Raw genomic sequence first — 21886 nt, forward strand, 5'->3', positions numbered from 1 at the left:
AGGCTCATCTAGTACAACCCCTTCTTGATTCATATGGGGAAACTGAGGCCCAGAGAGGGGATAGGGCTTGCAGCCAATGGACATAGAGTTTACATCTAATGGACATGGTGTTCCAGAGAGTAGCATCAGGTATTTTCCAATAAACTCAGCACAAACTCTGCATAGGCAGGAGGTAAACATTGATTCCTAGGTGGCATAGTAGTGAGTGGCTGGGCCATCACATGACCCATGATCTCAAAGCTGGTCTCAAAGCTCCCAAGTGGTGCTGGGAAGGAGTACAGTCCCTGGGATTAAACAATCAGATGTAACATCCTATTCCTCCTCTGCTATCCCTCCATCAGCTCCCCTCCATCAAAATCAAGGCTACGTCAGTGGCCTATGAGGTCCCACAGGCTCCATCCTACTATTACCACCCTCACCATACAGGCAGTCTCTCTAACACTATCTCCTACCATCCACTCTCCCAACGCCAACCACACAGGAAGCTCACAGGCTCCTTGTCTGCTTTGGATTTCCAGGAACTTTGCACCTGCTGGTCCCTCTGCTGAGAACACTACCGATCCTCCATTATCCCTCATCTCCTCCAGGGGTTTGCTCAAGCATGACCTTCTCAGCGAGGCCTCCCCTGACTGCCCATCCTACAGCTGCCCTTTCCCACCTCCAGGCCCCCGTGCTGGCCTCTTTACTGCTTTACTCTCCTGCATAACACTCACAACCATGGGACATATTATGGGTTTTACTTGTGAATGAAACAGACCTGATCAATGCCCAGCAACGCTGAGAGCAAATCACTTTACTTCCTACTGTTCCGCCACCATTACATCAATATAACAAGGCCATTAATAACAAGCGCTACCATCGTGCATGCAGGGCCTCGCAGCTGGCTTTGTCAATATTATTCCATTTAATCTCAAAACAGCACTTTAAGTTGGGTTCCGATATCATATCCAGTTGTTAGGTGAACTTAATGGAGGCTCAGAATGGTGAAATGACACAGCCGGTAAGTGGCAGAGCCCGCGTTCAAGGTCAGATCTGTGTGGCTCCAAACCCCATGTGAGCCCTAGCCGATCACTCCACCAAAGACTGAGCATGCTATTGATGTGAAGGGGCTTCCAGACTCACATAAGTCACGATTATTATTGTCTCACAGGACGTTTTTGTCCTTGGCACCTCCTGACCTGGTCTGCACCTGCTCTCCTTCTTGACTATCATATGGCTTGTGCTCTTCTGCTCCTCTGGGCCTGCCCTGGAGACCCTCCTCTCACTAAAACTCTAGAGATTTAATGTACTCCTCTGCCCGACCACATTTGCATTTTTAAGGATTCAGTGAAGATCTATGCATAACCCAAAGGTGGAAACTTGGGCAGGTAGGTCATTTGGAGAAATTTTCAGAGATGGGAGGGAAGTTGCTTGCAGCACTGAGCATCATATCCTTGGACCAAGAATTGGCTCCTCAACGATTTTTACCAGAAACTCACTCTTCTCTTCTGGCAAGAAACTGCATCTCCATGGGCACAGGGTTCATGCCTTTTGTCCCCACAGCAACTAGGAGAAGAAAGCATGATGGGTTTAGTGTCATGTGAATGGGACAGGGGTGTGCCCATTCTTTTGTAGGCAGTCAAGAGTACTTCTTCGCCGAAACCGGTTTGGCTCAGTGGTAGAGCGTCGGTCTGCAGACTGAAAAGTCCCAGTTTCGATTCCGGTCAAGGGCATGTACATTGGTTGCAGGCACATCCCCGGTAGGGGGTGTGCAAGAGGCAGCTAGCTGGTCGATGTTTCTCTCTCATTGACGTTTCTAGCTCTCTATCCCTCTCTCCTTCTCTCTGTAAAAAAAATCAATAAAATATATATTTTTTTTAAAAAAAAAGAGTACTTCTTCGGGGTTCACTCTTTGCCAAGTATCCCCTACTATTCATTCAATCAAATAAATAAATAAATAAATAAATAAATAAAGCCATACAACATTCCGTCTTCCTGTCTTACCCATGTTTATTTGGAGACCCCAGACTTGCAGGAAGGGAATTAGCTGTAAGACTGCTTGATAGCCCATAACTCACGTCTAGGCTTACCTGAGCAGCCATTGCCAAAAGGATGTTTGGGAAAGACTAGTTATGAGGGTTAATGGGTCAGCAATGGAATGGGTGGCCCCAATCTCCCATTTAGTCACTCAAAAAAGTATTTATTGAGCACCTACTATGTGCTATTGACTATGAGCTTGGGGTACACAGTGAAAAGTATACAACAAGGACCCTGTTCCCATGAAGTTTATGTTTTAGAAAGGGAGGCAGACAGTGAATACAGAAAGAACATTTCAGGTAGTGATGAACGTGATGGAGGACATAAGACTGGGCCAGGTGATGGAAGGTAATGATAGAGTAGGGAGAGGGAGCAGGTGGCCTACGGTAATCAGTCAACAGAGAGATACCATACACTGATGGCATTTGTGAGGCCTTCAGGATACAAAGGAGCCAGTCACATGAAGAGTCTTGAGAAGAGAGTTTCAAGCAACAGAAACAGCATGTGCAAAGGCCCTTGGGTAAGAAACTTAGAAGAACTGAGGAACCACAAGAAGGCCAGTGTGTGGGGAAATGAGAGAGTAGGGAAGCCCTTGGGGAGATAGGGAGTGGGAGTGGGTTAGACAGAGGCCAACAGAGGTCAGATGTCAACTCAAGGGTGGTGAACCTTTGTAGGATTTAGAGCTCATGATGGATATCGTGTGGTTGACATTTTGCAAACATCTCTGGACCTGGTAGGGGACAATGGACGATAGGGAAGCAAACATGGAGGCTGGGAAACCAGTTCAGAACCTATTGTGTTTCCCAGGTAAGATGATGATGACTGCACTAGGGTAGTGGTCATAAGAATGCTGAGAGTAAGTTGTAAGGGCATTTCTGTTCTTCTTGAACAAGAGCTTGGTGCAACTTGAAGCCCAGGACTAGAACTGTCATGTGAGCCCTAGCCGATCATCCCATCAATGATGTCATTGAGTGACATGAAAATCTACGTCCTTGTGGAACTTATCTTCTGGTCAGGGAGACAGACCATAAACAAATAAGTATAATATACAGTATGTCAGGTGGGAATTAGTGTCATGGAGAAAATAAAGCAGGGAAGGGGCCCGGTATTCTGGGATCGGACAACCTTTGTAAAGGATGGTCAAGAAAAGTATGACTGAGAAAGTAACATCAAACAGACACCTGAAGAAGGTGAGGGGGTGCACCATGCAAACCTCTGGGGAAGTTAAGAGCAGGTGCAAAGGCCCTGAGATGAGAGGGGGATGGTGTATCCAGAAGCAGTAGAAAGACCAGCAGGACTGGAGAGGCATGAGGGAGCAGAAGAGGAAGAGTAGGAGGTGAGGTGAGAGAAGTGGCAAAGGGGTGGGGGGGGGGGGGAGCAGGAAGTGGGCTGGATCATACAGGAGACTTGGGGATCACAGTAAAAACTTTGGTTTCTCCTCTGAGTCACATGGGAGCAGAGGCAGAAGAGTGTTGGAGCAGTCAGGACAGGATCTGACTTTGTTTTAAAAATATCCCTTGCTTGATAGTGTTTTATAGATAAGAAAAATGGAAGAGATTAAAAGTTCTTGCTGCTGAAATCATCACCCAGGGCAAAGGAAACCATCCCTCGGTTTTGAGCATGTGACTGGGTTCTGGGTTCACATCATACCTTCGTCATTTACTCTGTGACCTTAGATCAGTGGCTCTCCACCGGGGTCACTTCTCCCTCCCATGGGCACTGACAATGTCGGGACACCTTTTTGGTTGTCACAACTGGGGTGCGCGGTGTGCTACTGGCATCTAGTGAGGCCAGGAGTGCTGCAAAATATCCTACAATGCACAAGCCAGCCCCCCCAAAAAATGAATTATCCCACTCATAATGTCAATAATGCTGAGGTTAAGAAACCCTGGATTTCTCTTAATCACTTGACACCTCAATTCTTTAATTCATAACATGGAAGTAGTCATTTTCCTAGCAGTGTCAAGAGGGTTAAGGAGTTGACCCATTTGCTACAGATTGGATGTTTGTACCTTCCCCAAAAACTTAATCCCTAATGGGACAGTATTAAGAGATGGAGCTTTGGAAAGTAATTAATTAAGTTATAAGGGTGGAGCCCTCATGAATGGGATTAGTGTCCTTATAAAAGAGACCTACCGAGCCCTCTTGCCCCTGCAACCATGTCAGGACACAGCAAGAAGACAGTCATCTATGAACCAGGAAGTGGAATCTCACTAGACACCAAATCCACTGGCTCCTGATGAGCCTCTAGAACTATGAGGAGAAAATACCCAACCTATGATTTTTTTTTTTTTTTTTAATAGCAACTGATGGACTAAGATACTATTTAAAGCAGGGACTGGCAACTTTCTTCTGTAAAAGGCCAATTGGTAAATATTTTAGGTTTTGGAAGCCATATGGTCTCTGTTGTTAACTACTCAACCCTGCCATCATATCATGGAAGCAGCCACAGACAAGTAAAACAACACGTGAAGCCAACCCTTTGTTTTGGGGGCACTGAAATTTGAATTTCATAAATTTTCACGTCGCAAAATATATCCTACTTTCAATTTATTTCTACCATTTAAAAATATGTCAACTCTTTGACTCACACACACACAAACAAACAAACAAACAAACAAAAAACCGGTAGTGGGCTAGTGTTGCTGGGCCGAAGTTTGCCAGGAGTTAGTTAATGCGGATTGCTCTTGAGAAAGAATATCAAAGTAGCCCCTGAAGACTACCTACGTTCTGTTGTCCTCTTGTTGGACCTAAAGAATCTTACACGTCACTGGCCTCAAGGTCACTGTTACAGTGGTGAGCCAAAGCTAGGATGCTAACGTTGTCCCAGCGCAAAGCCACTCGCCTCCCACAAATGCCAAGCATCCCCACTCTTGCCAAAGGAATGGCTCCTTCCTTACCCAGTCATTGAGCTGCCCCTGGTTTCTGACAGCAATGGCTCAAAGCCTGCTCCCTTAGTTCCTCCTCCACGTGATCCTGCCAAAGCCCACGTCCTGGGAGAGGTCCTTCCACGCACCCTCTCACTGAGACCATCAAGCCTGTCCCGGGTGTGCCCTCCCTCCCTGCAGCAACAGAAATACACTCAACCTGTTCTACGACAGATACATTTCCCGGGTCTTGGCCCATGGGGCCTGGGAAAAAGGGGTCTAGACTCCCGCATCTGCTCTCTCCTGTCTCCCCCAGGGACCTGGGGGAAGTACGTTCTTTCCTCTCTCCACTCTGGGCTGCTCCTTTCCCGTTTGTACCAGGACTGAAAACCCCCGGAGCCTCCTGGCCCCTGGCCTGGCCTGCTAACACAGCCTCCACTCCACTCCCTCCACCCCTGTCCTCACCTCACCCCACAGACAACACAGCAACTGGGTGAAAGGGAGCACCTCTCTCTGCACTGGAGTAAGCTTTGTTCCAGGTCTTGGGGTTGATCAGTAACCAACCCCAGCAGCCTGATCCCACTGCCCACACAAGCAGGTGTCTGCCCAACCTCCCAGGGTCTCCTACCTCCTGACCCTGCCGCATGAATAAGAGGGAAGACTGAAGTTCACTGTGTGCGATTTTTGCTGTGTCTGAGGCTGGCGCTGCTGACTGCAGGCCAGGGTCTGAAGGCGAAATGCAGATCAGTTCGCCCCGAGCCAAGGGGGCGAGGGCCCAGGGGCTCCCATGATGGGAATACGGGGCCAGAGGCCAGGGCACTGAAGCAGGAAGCGAAGCTGTTAATAGGACACAGATGCTGGGAGGCAAGTCACTCCCCAGGGGACGGCTGGACAGGGAGAACTCTGACCCAGTGACCACCGATCCCCACCCACCTCTCGCTCTCTGTGTACCCTTCCCTCCTCACCCCTGGGGTAAATGGTGGCATTTCCTGGGAGTGCCTAAGTCCCACCCTGGAGGTTCTGGTTTAGTGATTCTGGGGCCCCAGTATTTTTGAAAAAATCTGCAGGTGATTATTCTGGGCTGACTCCCCTGAAGTTACAGATGGGGACTGAAGCCTCCTGGACTGCCCGCACCCTCAGAGGGAGCGTATGTTCACCAGTTGACCTCAGTCCTCCCAGCCCCTGACATTCAACCACAGACCCTGGATGCTGCCAGCATCTGAGCTGGGGAGCCCCGATGTCAGTATGTGCTATACACAAGGCTGGTTAGATTGGGGCTTATGTAAGGTTTTATTCAACTAATACCCGAACCTGAGTTTGTATCAGGCAGGGCAGGTATCTTACAGCAACTTCCGAACAGCCTGGGAGAGCTGGGCAGGGATTCTTACCGCCCTCTTTACACCCAGGGAAAGGGAGGCCGGGAGAAGTGGATGAGGGTTGGGATCAAGATGACCCGAAGGGTTAGTGGCAGCGGCAGGCTTGTTCCAGGACTATTGATTCGCCCCACGCCCACTCCCTTGAGTCTCCTTCCATCTCCGAAGGTGCCCACCTGGCCCTTGGTAGGTCTGACCTGGAGCTGTTCACCCTAGTCTAACCTTGACGTTGGGAACACAGAAGCCCCACAGGAAAGTTCTTGCATCACATGAAGTAAAGAGAACCCCAGGGAAAGCCAAAGGGCCCAGATGAGGCAGGTTTACATCCATTCGTTCAATTAGCACTCACAGCAACCTAGACAGTAGGTATAAATATCCCCATTTTATCTAGGAGGAAACTGAGGCTTGGAACAGTTAAGTAACTGGTCTATTCACTTCTCTTTTTTTTTTTTCTTTTTCTTAAATATATTTTATTGATTTCAGAGAGAAAGGGAGAAGGGAAGAGAGATAGAAACATCAATGATGAGAGAGAATCATTGATCGGCCATTTCCTGCAGGCCCTGCACTGGGGATTGAGCCCCCAACCCCGGCATGTACCTTGACTGGAATCGAGCCTCCACCTCCTGGTTCATAGGTTGACACTCAACCACTGACTAACTCATCATGTCACTTTGGACAAATCACTTTGCTTCTGAATCTTAGTCTCCTCATCTGTAAAATGTAAAATGGGGATCATCTATCTCATAGGACTGCTAGGAAGATTCAATGATGAATGAATCTAATGGGTATGAGGATTTTAGCACAGTGTCGAGCATGTGGGGGTCTTCAGAAAATGAAAGTGCGCACTCTCATTGTGGTTGCTGCTTGACTGTCTCTCGTGGACTTATAGCCCCTGGAGCCTCCTCACCCCTGTCCTGACCCGCTAGCACAACCCCCATGCCCTCCACCCCCATCCTCACCTCACCTCACCTCACCTCACCTCACCTCACACAGCAACTGGGTGCAAGGGAGCATCTCGCTTTGCTCTGGAATGAGCTTCGCTTTAGATCTTAGGGTTAATCATTAACCACTATCTGATCCCACTGGTCTGCCCCAACCTCCCAGGGTCTCCTACCTCTTCACACCCTGCAGCGTAAACTGGAGGGAAGACAGAATTTCACTGTGTGCCTAGCATTGCGCATGACCTTGGGCAAGTCCCGTTTCCCGGGTCTCAGATGTTTCATCTTTGTAATAAGGGACGTGGCTTTCAAACTTTCTTTTGGCCTCTAGTCTCTGAAAAACTCTTGTGTTGGGGGCTGAACAACAGGTTCAGGACACATGCTCTGCAATCAGCCAATCTGGGTTCAGAATACCAGAGCAGCTATTGGAAAGTAGGGTGACCTGCTTTATTTTATTTTATATTTATCCTGTGTTGTTTATTTCTTCCTCCATTTCCATTCTTCTGAATGGGGTCCACGCTATTTAACCTGGTTAAATATTTGCAGGACGTCCTTAAGAAAGACCGACCCAGTTCCCCTTTCTCTAGCAGTGCTCAGCATTCCAATGGCCCTCGTTCCTGCCAATGCTTGGCATTATCCAGCTTCCTCAGTTTTTGCTGGTCTCACCAAAGTCAATCCCATTGTTGTTTCAATTTGCATTTTTCTCTGGGCATTAATGATTTTAAGCATCTCTTCAAATGCTTTAAAAAAAGGTCTAGCCTGGGCAGCGTGGCTCAGTTGTTGAGTGTTGACCTACAAATCAGGAGCTCACATTTCAATTCCTGGTCAGGGCACCTGCCCGGGTTGTGGGCTCGATCCCCAGTGTGGGGCGTGCAGGAGGCTGCTGATCAACGATTCTCTCATCATTGATGTTCCTATCTCTCTCTCTCCCTCTCCCTTCCTGATTATATTTTTAAAGGTTTAAGTATAGTACCTATTTCATAAAGCTGTTTTGAGAGGTGGAATAGTGTATGGAGAGTGTTTAACTCTGCTTAATATGTGATAAATTCTCAATAAAATGCTAATGTTTAAGTATCATAGTTTGATGTAGTTATTTTTCAGTTACTATTATTATTACTATTTTTTAATATATTTTATTTCTTTTTCACAGAGAGGGAGGGAGAGGGATAGAAAGCTAGAAACATTGATGAGAGAGAAACATCGACCAGCTGCCTCCTGCACACCCCCCACCGGGGATGTGCCCGCAACCAATGTACATGCCGTTGACTGGAATCGAACCTGGGCCCTTTCAGTCCGCAGACCGACGCTCTATCCACTGAGCCAAACCAGTTTTGGCTTTTATTATCACTATTATTAAAATACTTGGCACATAACAGATGGAATCTCTCCCCAGGAAGTGCCTTCTCTTTGCCTGCTCTGACACCCGGTGGGTGGATGTCCCCACTCCCTCCCCCACCTGCGGGCTTGGCCCGGCCCTTTCCGCAGCCTCACCTGTGCTCTCTTCCTCCTCACCAAAGAGGTTCTTCAGGATGGCGCTGGCGATGGGCAGCATCATGGCGGTGGAGGCGGTGTTGCTCAGCCACATGGACAGGAAGGCGGTGCTCACCATCATTCCAAAGATGAGCCTGGGGACGGAGGGAGGTGGAGGCAGAGCTGGAACTGGGGTCCAGGAGGCGCTCTGGTCCCAGTTTGCCACGCCGGAGGCATACAGCCCCCTCATTGTACAGATGGCCCCCACTGTGTAATAAAGTTGCCAAGACCCTCTACCATCTCACCCCAAACAGCCTTCCCAGCCTCCTCCTCCCCTCCTCACCCCTCCTACTCTTACCAGACCCCCCTGCTCAGACTCTGCCAACTCCTCACCAGCACCCGAGTGGGCCCTCATCTCGCTCCCTCCCATGGCTTGGTCCTCCCAATAGGAATTCGTGTTTCGTGACTTGTTTTCTTGCATTCAACTTAAGTTACTTAGATGTATATATAGTATGACATTAACTCGAAGTCGATCTTTTTTGGAAGAATAAGCTAATTATTTCAACACCCACCATTTCCTGAATAACTCGTCCCTTCCCCACTGACTCAGATTTCTTCTAGATTATTTATTCTGTGTTGTTTTGTTTCTTTTAATCCTCACCTGAGGATATTTTTTCCATTTATTTCTAGAGAGAGTATAAGGGAGGGAGGAGGGAGGAGAGAGAGAGAAAGAAACATCAATATGAGAGAGACATAGTGTTTGGGTGCCTCCTGGGGCTGGGGGGAGGTACATGCCCTTGACCGGGAATCGAACCCGAGACCTTTAGGTCTGAGGGCCGACACTCTAATCATGAGCAAACCAGCCAGAGCTGTTCTGTTTTAAAAACTATTTCTGAACTAACGTCACCTTGTCGTAACTTTAAAATAGGTTTGCCAGAACCCTGCCCATTCTTCAAGGTCAAATGTAAGCTCCCCCATGACATGACCCCTACCTCTCCTGTGGGCTCCCATAGCACCTGTGCTTCTTGGGTATCAGATTCCACGAGAGATGGAATCTCTCCCCAGGACTGTAGCTCCTCCAGGTGGAAACACAGCTTTAGAGCCTGCAGAGTGCTTGGCCCAAAGCAGATGCTAAAAACTTACTTGTTAACCAAAACCTTCTTCACTCTCACCCTTCTACCACCCCCATCACAAAGAGAGTTCTCACATTCTGTTCATCTCCACTGCCACCACCGAGTCCATGCTGTTACCATCTTTGGTCTGGACCCCCAGCACAGTTTCCTAATGGATCATCAGCTTGCCACATGGCAGCCAGGGAGGATTTTTTTTTAATGCAGATTTCATCATGTTCCTCCCCAACTTAGATCATTTTAAAATAGAGTTTCATAATCAGGGTGGGGCCATGGATATCATTCAGGGTGAAAAGGAGGGAGAAAAATCCATCTTTATTTTGCTAACATCTAACAGACATTTTTTCCCATCTGTGATAAGCAAAGGCCACAAAGTTCTGTGGTGTTCGACGTGCCTGGGACTTGGTCACCAATGAAGATCATGGATACTGTCATGTGGCATTGCTGCCTAAACAGGTGCAGACCTCTGGGAATATCACTGACACTCAAAACTGCCTGGAAACTGCAGCTGTGGCCTCACCCCTGCCCGGTGTTGGGCATCATTCGGTATACCAAAAGGTGGCGGGTTCGGTTCCCGATCAGAGTACGTACCCAGGTGATGGGTTCTGTCCCTCGTTGGGGCACGTGCAGGAGGCAAACTGTGAGTGTGAGGACACGAAAGGCCTCTTTCTCTGTGCTGTAGCCTTCCACAATCTATGAAAAGCACCCCACGACTGTTAGCTTCTCTGAATCACACAGCCCCTCTACTCAAACTGCAAGACAAGATAAGTTACTTTTAAGGCTCTGTTCTCGCATACCCCTCCTCCCTGCTGTTTTTACAGCTCAGGGATGATTTGCATCAAGAAGTCTCTAGTTAGCAGAAAGTCTCCTTCCCCTTTCCTCTTCAAACAAGCCTCTTCTGAACTCTTCATAGCTTTACTCTAAGCATGTTTTGCAGGTTTGGAGAAAATGCTGACATTCTGGGACAACTGCCTGGAAGTCTCTAGTTAGCAGAAAGTCCCCTTCCCCTTTCCTCTTAAAAAAAGCCTCTTCTGAACTCTTCATAGCTTCACTCTAAGCATGTTTTGCAGGTTTGGAGAAAATGCTGACATTCTGGGACAACTGCCTGGAAGTCTCTAGTTAGCAGAAAGTCCCCTTCCCCTTTCCTCTTCAAAAAAGCCTCTTCTGAACTCTTCATAGCTTTACTCTAAGCATGTTTTGCAGGTTTGGAGAAAATGCTGATAAGACACCTCCCTGGGACAACTGCCCGGAATGTCTCCTGAAGAACATACAAATCACAGCCTTCTGCTCAACTCCAGCTCAGGGTTCCCCTCCCTTCCTTGTTGCTTAGCAACAGCTAGGGCTTAAAGGGAGAAGCCACTTTTGTTTCCTGGGCATTGTATTGATTAGCAATGCCCTGGCCCTCACCTTTCAGGGAAAGTAAAATAAACTTTCTCTTTGTATCTGTCTCTTCTCCCAGTTGTGAATTCTCTCACAGCCCCAATCACAAGACACAACCCTAACACAACTATGCCTCTCTCTCTCTCTCTCTCTCTCTCTCTCTCTCTCTCTCTCTCTCTCTCTCTCTCTCTCTCTCTCTCTCCTTCTTTATCTCCCTCCCTCTCTTTCTAAAAATCAATTTTAAAAAGAAAAGAAAAATAAAACAAAACTATAGATGTTAGGACAGTAGTTATATCCTATCATTTTTACTGGAAAGAGGAACTACATATCATGCAATATCATGGATTTATGTGTTTTAAAAAAGTATTTGGGTGACTGCCTTTTGCTGTAATTGTTGTGCTTAGTGCTGTTTTAAAGCCCGTGTGTTGTGCTTTATAATTTAAAAACATTATTCCCGAAGGAATACTTAAAATTCACCAAACTGGGGGGCGGGGGAGATGCAAAGAACAATGATCCTCTTTGAAAAGCCATTCAATCCTCTTAGAATAAAAATTCAAATCCTAGCCAGGGGCTGAGGACCTGCCTGTAGGAACAGACCCTGCCTCCTGTTTCTCTGAGGCCATTTCTCCCCATTCCCCACCCTCCCCTTCTCCTTGGCTGGTGAGCACCAAACTGGGATGCTTAGTGGGCAGCATTTGCTGTGCAGGTCTCGGCTCTTGTATCGCCATTTTGCAGACAGAGAAAAGCTCAGTCCTTTCCCAGAGCAGGAAAGGTAGAATTCATGCTGCTAGGTGGCCCCTTCTAAAACGACTGAACATAAATTCCTGGGGACAGAGCCTAGGAACCAGCATTTCAACCGATTTCCCAGTGGTGCTTGCGCACGTTTGAAAACTCTCATTGTGTCTGCCACACAGAGGGGCTCGTTAAATATAAGAGGGTTGAACAGGTATGTGGAAGGCGGGACATGAGCTTGTTAGCCTGGATGAGTAACGAGGAAGAGTAAATTTGGGCTCTAAGATATGTGGTTCCTCTAACGCCCCACCTTCAGGCTGGACCCGTTACCTGGCCTTACCAGATCGGCCGGACTCCAACGAACGTGAGGATCTTGAGGGCGATTCTCCGGTGCAGGTTCCACTCCTCGATGGCGCTGGCCATGATCAGACCACTGAGGAAGAGGAAGTTGGTGTCCACGAAGTATTGGGGGCAGACGTCTTTGGACTTCAGGATACCCAGGAAGGGGAAGAGGATGATGGGCAGCAGCGCCGTCACCGCGAGGGGCAGCGCCTCCGTGCACCAGTACACAGCCATGAGCAGGATGACAAACAGACAGCGGCCTTCCTGCGGGGTGGGGGGGCGGGGGGAAGCAGGCTCAGCACAGCTCAGGGGCAGGGGAGAAGAGGACCTGCAGCAGGCCCATCGGGCACATTCCTTGGAGAGGCAGAGGACAGGGTATGCACCCAAGGCTTTGACCTCAAGCAGGTGGCATCACTTGTCTGAGTCTCATTCTGCTCCACTCTAGAATAGGGAGGCCACATCTGCCCAGTTTAGAGGACTGTTTGAGGATTCTAGAAAATACCCCATTGTCTTAAAAGTAGACCCTGAGATGAGCATGAGACCGAGAACACTTGACTTAATAGGGGGTCTCAGAAAGTTCCAGCAGGGTGAAACAGAGAAGGAAGCCAATACAGGGCACTCATGAGGTTACCACTGTTGGCAGCTGGGGTCAGGCCTGATGGGGACCTGGGAGATGGCCTCATAGTTGTCCCCCTGAGAGGCAAAGAAGTTGGGCTATTTACCTGCTCATTCCCTGGTCATCACTGACTGAGGGCTGCTCTTGGGAGCATTACTGCCCTACACTTCCCACCGGCCCTGTGTGCAGCTGGAGAGCCCCATGCCAAGCAGCTCAGGGGCAGTAAGAAGCTGTGAGCATGTGCAGAATGGGGAGTGTCAATGGGAGCATCCGTAGCATCTCTACCTGGCAGGCAGCATGATGCCCGACACTTAGTGCACACTCCGTCAACAACAGTAATAACGGCAAGGACTTCATTGTGCCCTGTACATTGGGAATAAAACTGGCATAGCCACTGCAGAAAACAGGATGGTAGCGCCTCAAAAAATGAAATAGAATTGCCCTATGACCCAGCATTTCCGCCTCTGGGCATTATACCCCTAAGAACTGAAAGCAGGATCTCAAAGGGTATTTGTGCATCCATCGTCACAGCAGCATTATTCACAAAAGCTAAAATGTGGAGGCAACCCATGCATCCATTGACAGATGAATAAGAAAACTGTGATATATATATATATTAAAACTGTGATATATATATATTAATATATATATATATATATATATATATATATATATATATTTTTTTTTTAATGGAATATTATCCAGCCTCAAGAAGGAGGGAAATTCTGACACATTGTACAGCATGGGTAAATCTTGAAGACATGCTAAGCAAAACAAGCCAGCCACACAAAGATGAATATTGTACAATTCCATTTATACGTGGTTCCTAGAGTTGTCAAACTCACAGACAGAAGGCAGATGAGGGAGAAGGTAGAGTCACGAGATCATCAGATCCTGTTCCTTTGAATTTTAACTTGTGGAGTTCAGAGGCTGCAGGAGGTGTCTGATCTCGCAGGCTCCTTTCTGGGTCATCTCAGAGTCAGCACTTTGCCTCCTGACCACTCTGCTCTGTCCAGAGGTTCCACTGCAAGAAGGTGGCCCAAGGTAGGTGGAGTCCTGGCTCTGGGTGAAACATCTCTCAACTTCCCAGGCTATCCCTCCCTTGGGCCTCAGAAGGTGGCATGACTCAGCTGGAACTCCCGGGGGTGGTTAAGCCTAAAGGAGGCCAGACCCAAGAAGACGGAGCCTGAAGCAAGAAGCCTGGTCCTCATGTTCAAGGACAGATTTGAGAACTTGATGTCCAGTGATGGCTGACGTAGAAGGGAAACGAGTGCCAAGGAAGGGCCCAGCGCTGAGCTGTCCAGATGCAGTAGCTTCAGGCCACGTGGAGCGATTCAAGTGTAAACCCATTCCACCTTAATGAAATGCAGAATTCCAGCTTCTCAGTCACACGAGCCACAGTTCAAGAGCTCAGCAGCCACATGAGACTTGTGTCCACCATTCTGGACAGAGAATATGGGACATTTCCATCATCACAGAAAGTTCTGCTGGACAGAGCTGCTCTAGAGAATTCGGGCCTCAGGGCCAAGGAGGCCTGGCCCTAGTGGTTTTCCTACTGACTTTTTGTGGCAAGTCACTGATGCCTCTGAGCGTGAGTTTGTTCATCTGTAAATGGAGAATAATAATCTGGGGTTGTCTACATCACTGAGAATCCCACCGAAATGATTTATTTTTATTTTATTTATTTATTTTTTGTAATATCATGGAGAAATATCTGTTTAGTAGTTTTCTCCAACTTCATAACACAGCTCTTTAGTATATATTCTTTATTTTCATTTGATGTCCCCTTTCTTCTTATTTCTCACCCTGTCTTTTTGTGGGTCCCATGCTAGCCATTCATCACAGGATTGGGGCAACTCCTCTCAGACCCATTCTTTGTTAGAGGCAAATGTGGGGAGAGGGGCTGGGAGGAAGCTGACGACAGGTGCCTACCCATAAGCACTGTTGGTCATCGCAGAATCCCTGGTCACCAGCATGGCCCTGGGATGTGTCTCCACGCTAAGCGTTGGGTTCACTGTGGAGACTCAGTGTGAAGACCCAAGAATGTCGCAGTTCCTTGAGGTTCTCTGAGTTTTCACGTCTCTTAGTCTGACTGAGAAAGGAAACTCAAACCGGATTACAATGATTTAACTGATCATTGTCCATCCTCTGTCTTCCACCTGCCTTCCGATATCCTGCCTCTCCCTCAGGGGCTCTGAGCCTCCTCCTTTAGTTTATCTGAACTCTGTTCTGAAACGTGTGTCTCAGCGACTCCCCCCCCCTCCCCGCCCCCCCCCGCCCCCCCCCCCTCCTGTAGTCTTCAGGCTCTGCCAGGATTGGGAAGAGCTCGGGAGTTGAACAGTATGTCTGGAGAAGTCTGCGTCCTGCTTGGTAGCTGCAGAGCGTGTACAGCCCACCCTTGGTTTCCTTCTGCCATTTGGTCCATATCCCACTGCCATTGTCACCTCTTCTTCACACCCAGGGGTGGAGCTGTGGGCTGCCCTTCTCATCAAAGATGGCGTGTTCTTCTCCCTTTGTTTCCCTGGGATGCTGTTAAGCTGGTTTAGAAAAGTGGGTGGAATAGAAAAGTCTGGGTCCCACCAACTCAAAGCAGAAGTGCCTTGCCCCCGCAGTGTGGTCCTCAGGAAGTACTATATTTCCTAACCTTTCTATGTTGAACATGCACAGTAGAAGCACCAAGCATTCTGGAATCAGATAAACCTTCCACACTCTGGCCGTGCGATCCTGGGCCAGCCACTTAATGCCCTCACCCTCATTTCCTAAATTGTTGTAGGCACATAATGATAGTGCCTACCTCGGAGGGTGAATTATTTTATGTAAGTTAACCACTGACCCAGTGATGGACACATGGGAATACTCAATAAATATGAGCTATTAAGTTGGATGAATTATTATTTTTTAAAATATATTTTTATTGATTTCAGAGAGGAAGGGAGAGGGACTGAGATAGAAACGTAAGTGATGAGAGAGAATCATTGATTGCCTGACTCTTGCATGGGGATCAAGCCCGCAAACTGGGCATGTGCCTTGACTAGGAATCAAACCTTGACCTCCTGGTTCATAGGTCGATGCTCAACCACTGAGCCATGCCGGCCGGGCTGAATAAATTATTAATAATCAAATACTAATGTACTTGGTTATTAATAATTGTTCAATTTCTTAAATATTCTTCTTAAATCTTAAAAAAAGAAAGCCTTAAAATATGACAGCTAGACTGAATCTGAGATCATTTAATCTCAAGGTTCTCAACAGGGAGTGACTTTGTCCCCCGGGGATGTGTGCCTGGGGACATTTTGGTAGTCATGATTAAAGGGGAGAAATCTAGTGATAGAGGCCAGGGATGCTACTAAACTTCCTGACGTGCCCAGGACAGCCCCACACGGAGAATTATTCTTTCCCAATAGGGTCAATGTCAATAGCCGAGGCTGAGAAATCCTGTCTGATCTAACCCCGGTACAATGGTTGCCCGGAGAGGGAAAGTGGTTTGCCTGCGGTCACGCCTCGGGTCAGAGGCAAGGACTTGCTTGACCTTGAAGCCCACTGTGCAGCAGGAGTGGGAGGCAGGGCTGAGGCCAGGGGAAGGCAGATGCACCACCTTGACAATGAGCCCCCCTCACTGGGCCTGCTCGAGTCCTGGCCCTGGTTGGGAGCAAGAAAGGAAGGTTCCCACAGTCCCTGAGCAGCCCTATTCATGCACCCCAGCCCAGAAATTTCTCACAGGAAGCCCATAATCCCCCACTCCCACCAAAGAAATCCCAGCTTCTCAGGCTTAGCTGGTCCATTACCACAGGGATTAAAGTCTGCAGGCAAGCACACGAGGTGAGGGGTGGGGGGGAGGGGGGAGCTGGAGAAGAAAATGCTTTATCAGGCAGTTAATTTTTGAGCTGGGAAATGACTTTCAGGCAGACACAGGCATCTTTCCTCCCACTGCCCCAAGCTTGCCCCCTTCACTCACTCAGGACAGAAAGAGAAGTGGTCTGTTCTCTGACACCTGATCTGGAAACTTTCCACTCCCATCCTTTCCCCCCAGCCCGCTCCCTGATGGGCAGCAGCAGGCATAGTTGTCAGGCACAAGGCTGCACCCAGGGCTCTTGGCAGGCCCCGGTGACTCCATGCCAGGCTCTCTGGGGAGCAGGTCTGGGGCCAGCTGCCCACTAGAGACCTGTGGAAAGCCCTGAACTTTGAACTCTAGAAAGGCAGAAGCCATGCCTTAAACGGCTCAGTATCCCCTCACACCCTCAGCCCAGGGCTGGCACCACGCTGGGTCAAAGCCTCTGGGGTCTCCAGGGTTGGAAGCATCATGGCTCAGGCCCCATCACCGGTGTGAGTGACCTTGGCTCCCTTGGCAGATGGCTCCCCGGCTCGGAGCCCCAGTTTGCTCATGGGTAACTGGTGGGACAGCGCCAGGAAGATGGCCAGCGCCGGGGAAGCAGAAGCTGTTGGGATCAGGACAGGGAGCTAGGAGAAGGGGGCTGAAGCCTGGACCCGATGCCAAGAAGCAGAGGGACGAGCTTGGCAGCAGGTGCCAGAGTGCCTGGGTTCAAATCCTGCCTCTGCCACTTCCTGGAGTGAGTAATGTAACGCTGTGCCTCGGTTTCCTTATCTGTAAAATGGAGATGGTGATGATGACGATAGGAATTGCAACCTCTGCCTAGCTGGTTTGGTTCAATGGATAGAACATCAGCTTTCAGACTGAGGGTCCCGGGTTTGATTCCATCAAGGGCACATGCCTGGGTTGCAGGCTTGATCCCCAGTGTGGGGTGTGCAGGAGGCAGCCGATCAATGATTCTCTCTCATCATGGATGTTTCTATCTCTCTCTCTCTTTTCCTTTCTCTCTTAAAAAAAAAAAAAAAAAAAAAAAAAACTTAAGAAAAAAGAGAGTTACATGCGTCCAGCTGAGGCTCAGGTGACAAGGCCCCTCGGAGTCACACAGTCCACCATTCACAAGCTGCAAGTTTTGGACAGACCGATGTTTTTCTGAGCCTCTGTGTCCATCCCTAAGCTGGATGCATATTACAGCATCCCGAGAGAGCTGGGAGGGACAGCAAAGAGAATGGAGGGGCCCTGCTTTGAAAGCCCTGTGATTCTGGGGGCTCCTCCCCACCAAGCAAACTGCCCCCCTTGCTTCAGAGCAATGCCAACATTTGCAGGCACTGAGCACTTACTATGGAGCAGGCATGGCTCCCAGGGACGCCCATGTCAAACCCCACCCACAGCCCCATGAGGCAGCTGTGACTGCTGTCCCCGGTTCACATGAGGCTCAGAGAGCTTGAGCGACTTCCCCAAGGTCACACTGCCCTAGTAGGAATGGGAGTGAGAATAGGAAAGCTACCTTTTATTGAGAACTTATGCTGGCCAGGCACCAAGCCGTGCCTTCAACCTGCATTAGCTCACCGATCAAAGGAAACGAAAGGACAGATGCTCTACAGAAAGGCCCCTTCACATCCCCTCTGGTCTGCTTAGCCTCAGAGAGGAGCGGAGCTGACTGCAGTGTGGCACTTTCCGGATGAGGAGACTGAGGCATGGAAGGAGGAGCCAGAAACTAGCCCAGGGTGGCTCAGAGGGAAACAAGTGGAGCAATCCCAGAGTCTGGTCCCTGACTTCCAAGCAGGGCTCCCCCTACCCTGAAAACACTCTGAGAAAGCAGTTCGATGCCACCCACCTGTACCCATTTGAACCTAAGACTCCAGGGAAAAAGAGGAGACAGTAGAGAGTGTGACTTGCCCCAGAAGACCAGTCACCCCTATCCCCCCACTTTCCTCTGGACTGGAGGGTGTAGTCCGCTGGACTCATTAGCAGATGATGTACAAGTTCAAGTACACCTTCAAGTTCTCGGGGCCATTCACTAAAAGTGTTCCCTGGGTGGCTCACATGCCGCAACTGCCCAGGCCTCACTAACCATTCCTGAGCCAGACAGCGACGTGGGGCTGGATGGGTGTCCCGCCGGATGCAGGAGCCCCCTGCAGCCTGGCTCAGCCCCAGGAGAACAAAACAAGTTGTTCAGAAAAAGAGGCAAAAAAAAAAAAAAAAAAAAAAAAAAAGGCCAATCACTGTGTGACCTTGGACAGCTCCTTCCCCTCTCTGGACCCCGTGTCCCTTCCAAAGGGCATCTCAGTCCCACCAGGGGGTGGGAGGGGGCGCATGTAAAGCCCCGCTCAGGGCTCCTCCTGGTGTGAGCACAGCAGGCCGTGTTCCCAGGACTCACGTCTCAGAAAACTGCTTGCACTGCGGTTTGGACGCTGCCAGCTCCATGAGCCCTAGCCCTTTCCAGAGAAACCCAAGGGGGCAGCAGAGAGGGGCAGGACGTGGTTAAAAGCAGCAGGAAGAACTGTCCCCTCTCCCTCTCACCCCCAGCCCTCCAGAGAAAGGTGCTAGCGGGCCCGTGTGAAATCCCCATGTGAAACAGAGGGGACAATCCAATCGGGGCTGCGAGTGGCAGCAGAACGTGAGCTCTAGTGACTTCTCTCACGCAAGGGACAGACACCGTCCCCGCCCACCACAAGCCCAGAGGGCAGAGGGGGCCGCCAGCTCTGTCCAGCGGAGCCCAATGCTGGTCTCTGAGCCCAGCTGGGAGGCCAGGGTGGTTTGTCTTGCCTGAAATGCCCCCCGTTTCTAAATCCTCTCCACCCTGGAAGCCTTCTGCCAGGCTGCGTGCCCAGACACAAGCATCTCCCTCCCGGACGCAGTTTCCTTGACAGGAAGTGGGGCCTGACTGTGCCTGCCTCACAGTCTTGTTGGGGGCATCGAGGGAATGCATGCTTTTAGGATAGGGGTTCCCAGCCTCGGCACCACTGATATCTTCGGCTGGATAACTCCTTGTGGTGGGGCTGGCCCTTTGGTTGTGGGGTGTTTAGCAGCAGCCCCAGCCTCTTCCCATGAGAAACCAGTAGAACCTTCCTCCTCCTGTCAATTGTGACCATAAAAAATACCTTCAGACATCGGCCAAGGTCCCCTGGGGGGCAAAATGCTTGCGAACCACTGATGGAAAGCGCTTCCCAGAGTTCAGAACACAGTAGGCGATCTGTCCATGAAGGCAGCCAACATCTGTTCAGCCCCCTACAAACATCACCGATACGCACGAGAGAGGTGTTGCCTATGGCTCTTTGGAGGGCCCTTGGGGGAGGAGGAGAGGGCATGAATAAGGCCTGTGGCCCAGGACACCAACACCCTGGAGTTCACTTCCTGCAGCTTCCCAGGGACCGGCACATTCCTACAGGAGAGTTCAATGCTATTGAAATGGAATTCCTTTTGTAGCCCAGATGGCTGCTGAGGATGCCCGAGGGAGAGGCAGGCCACGGGGACTGGACTGGGCAGGGGGCTGCCTGGCAGGGGCACGCTGGCCTTCTCAGCCCTTTCCCAGTGTCTTTATCCAGCTGGGACCACGTTCTGTTCTGGGTATCAGGGCCCACCCCCCGCTGGCACAGGTTCATTCCCACCGACTGCCTTTCCCACCCTGAGAATTCCAGGGACAGGCAGGCAGAGCCAGGAGCCTGGCGCCCCTATTCTGCAGATAACAGCAGCTGCCACCATTTTTTACGGAGCTCCTGCGAGGCATCGGGCACTCTCATCGCTGCCCACTTTGTAGAGGGAAATCGAGGCTGGGGAACGGCAGTGCCTTGCCAGAAGGCAGTGTGGCTCTTTGTCTCTTCCCTGGACCTCAGCGGGAGGGAGTGGTTCGGGCACACACGTATGGCTTGTCGAGCCTCGTGAGGGTGCTCACTCTGTGTCTTCCGTGTCCGGGGTGTCAGAAGACGCTGCTCCTCAGTCCAGAGGGCACTGTCCTGCGGAGCCCGGTCAGGAAACATGATCTTGGTCCCCACCGCATCACGGGGAATCGTGTCGGCCTGTTTACACACCTGGCAGGAGCTCTGAGGAAGCGGAAAGTTGGCAGGACCTCAGAGGAGCCGCTCCGAGGCCCAGAGGTCTGTGTGAGCGATGGGTCACAGCAGGGTGGGGGCACAGGTGAGGGTGGTGGGACCACCTGGCTTTGGAGACTGGGAATAGTCCCCCTACGCTCCAGGCTTCAGTCTTCCCAGCCGAAAAACAAAAGGGCTGGGAACGCTGTTCCAGCTCAGAGCTCCCACGTGAATGGGTAGATGTCTAGGGTTTTAAGAAGTGCATGTCTTCTGAAACCGGAGCTACCTGGGTTCAAGTTCAGATTCATGCCTTCCCTTATGTACTGAATGCCTACTGTGAGTCAGATGCTGTCCTAGGCACTGGGGATGCCGGGGCCCGGCCCTTAAATTGCTCACAGCTGAGTGGAGGAGGCAGACAATGAACAAATGACGATCGTTTCCGATTAGGATGAGCCACGAAGGAGGCTGTTTTAAAAAGAGTTTTGTGGGTAAGAAGGGCACGTGTTCCTGAGAAGGGAGCCCTCCTCGGAGGAAATATCATTGGAGCTGAAACCTGAATGACCAGAAGTATCCAACTCATTCAGGCAGACAGCAAGTGCAAAGGCCCTGAGGCAGCAGCAAGCTTGGCAGGCTTGAAGAACCGAAAGGGCTCAAAGCTATTCTCCCACAGTTCCACAGGCCGGAAGTCTGCATCCTTCTCATGGGTTGAAGTCAAGTGGTTCTTGCAGTTGGCTCCTTCTGGAGGCTCTGGAAGAGATCATCCCTGGCCTTCCAGCTTCTACAGGCTGCCTTCCCTTCCAACTCTGACCTCCATGCCTTCCTCTTGTACAGGTAATGGTGGGTCCACTGATAATCAGAATAACCTTCACATTGATTGGTTGCCTCCCATACATTCCCTGACTAGGGCCAGGAATGAACCTGCAACTCAGGTACGTGCCTTTGACCAGGAATCGAACCCATGACCCTTAGATGTGTTGGCCAATGCCCTAACCACTGAGAACCACCAGGCCCCCAACTACCCTCCCCTGAAGGCGTGGTCACCCTTAACTGCCCTCCCTGCAGGCCTGGTCTCTCCAACTGCCTTCCCTTGCTGGCCTGATCTCCCACAACTGCCCTCCCCTGCTGGCCATCTTGTAGAGGCCATCTTGTATCTATATGGGGGCAG

General features: G+C 50.0%; 1 protein-coding gene across 2 annotated transcripts in view; it reads right to left on the minus strand.

The window, feature by feature from the left end:
* The window catches only part of SLC13A3 (solute carrier family 13 member 3), a 49215-nt gene that overhangs the window by 21532 nt on the left and 5797 nt on the right, over positions 1-21886 (minus strand). For both annotated transcript variants that reach the window (XM_045574358.1, XM_036418185.2), the window contains exons 2-4: positions 12247-12512; positions 8686-8819; positions 1479-1545 (exon numbers count right to left, since the gene is read on the minus strand). In XM_045574358.1, the coding sequence (XP_045430314.1) occupies positions 1479-1545; positions 8686-8819; positions 12247-12512 (467 nt within the window). The remainder of the gene's footprint in view (positions 1-1478; positions 1546-8685; positions 8820-12246; positions 12513-21886) is intronic.

This window comes from Pipistrellus kuhlii, unplaced genomic scaffold (genome assembly GCF_014108245.1).
Source record: "Pipistrellus kuhlii isolate mPipKuh1 unplaced genomic scaffold, mPipKuh1.p scaffold_m20_p_6, whole genome shotgun sequence".
Classification (NCBI taxonomy): domain Eukaryota; kingdom Metazoa; phylum Chordata; class Mammalia; order Chiroptera; family Vespertilionidae; genus Pipistrellus; species Pipistrellus kuhlii.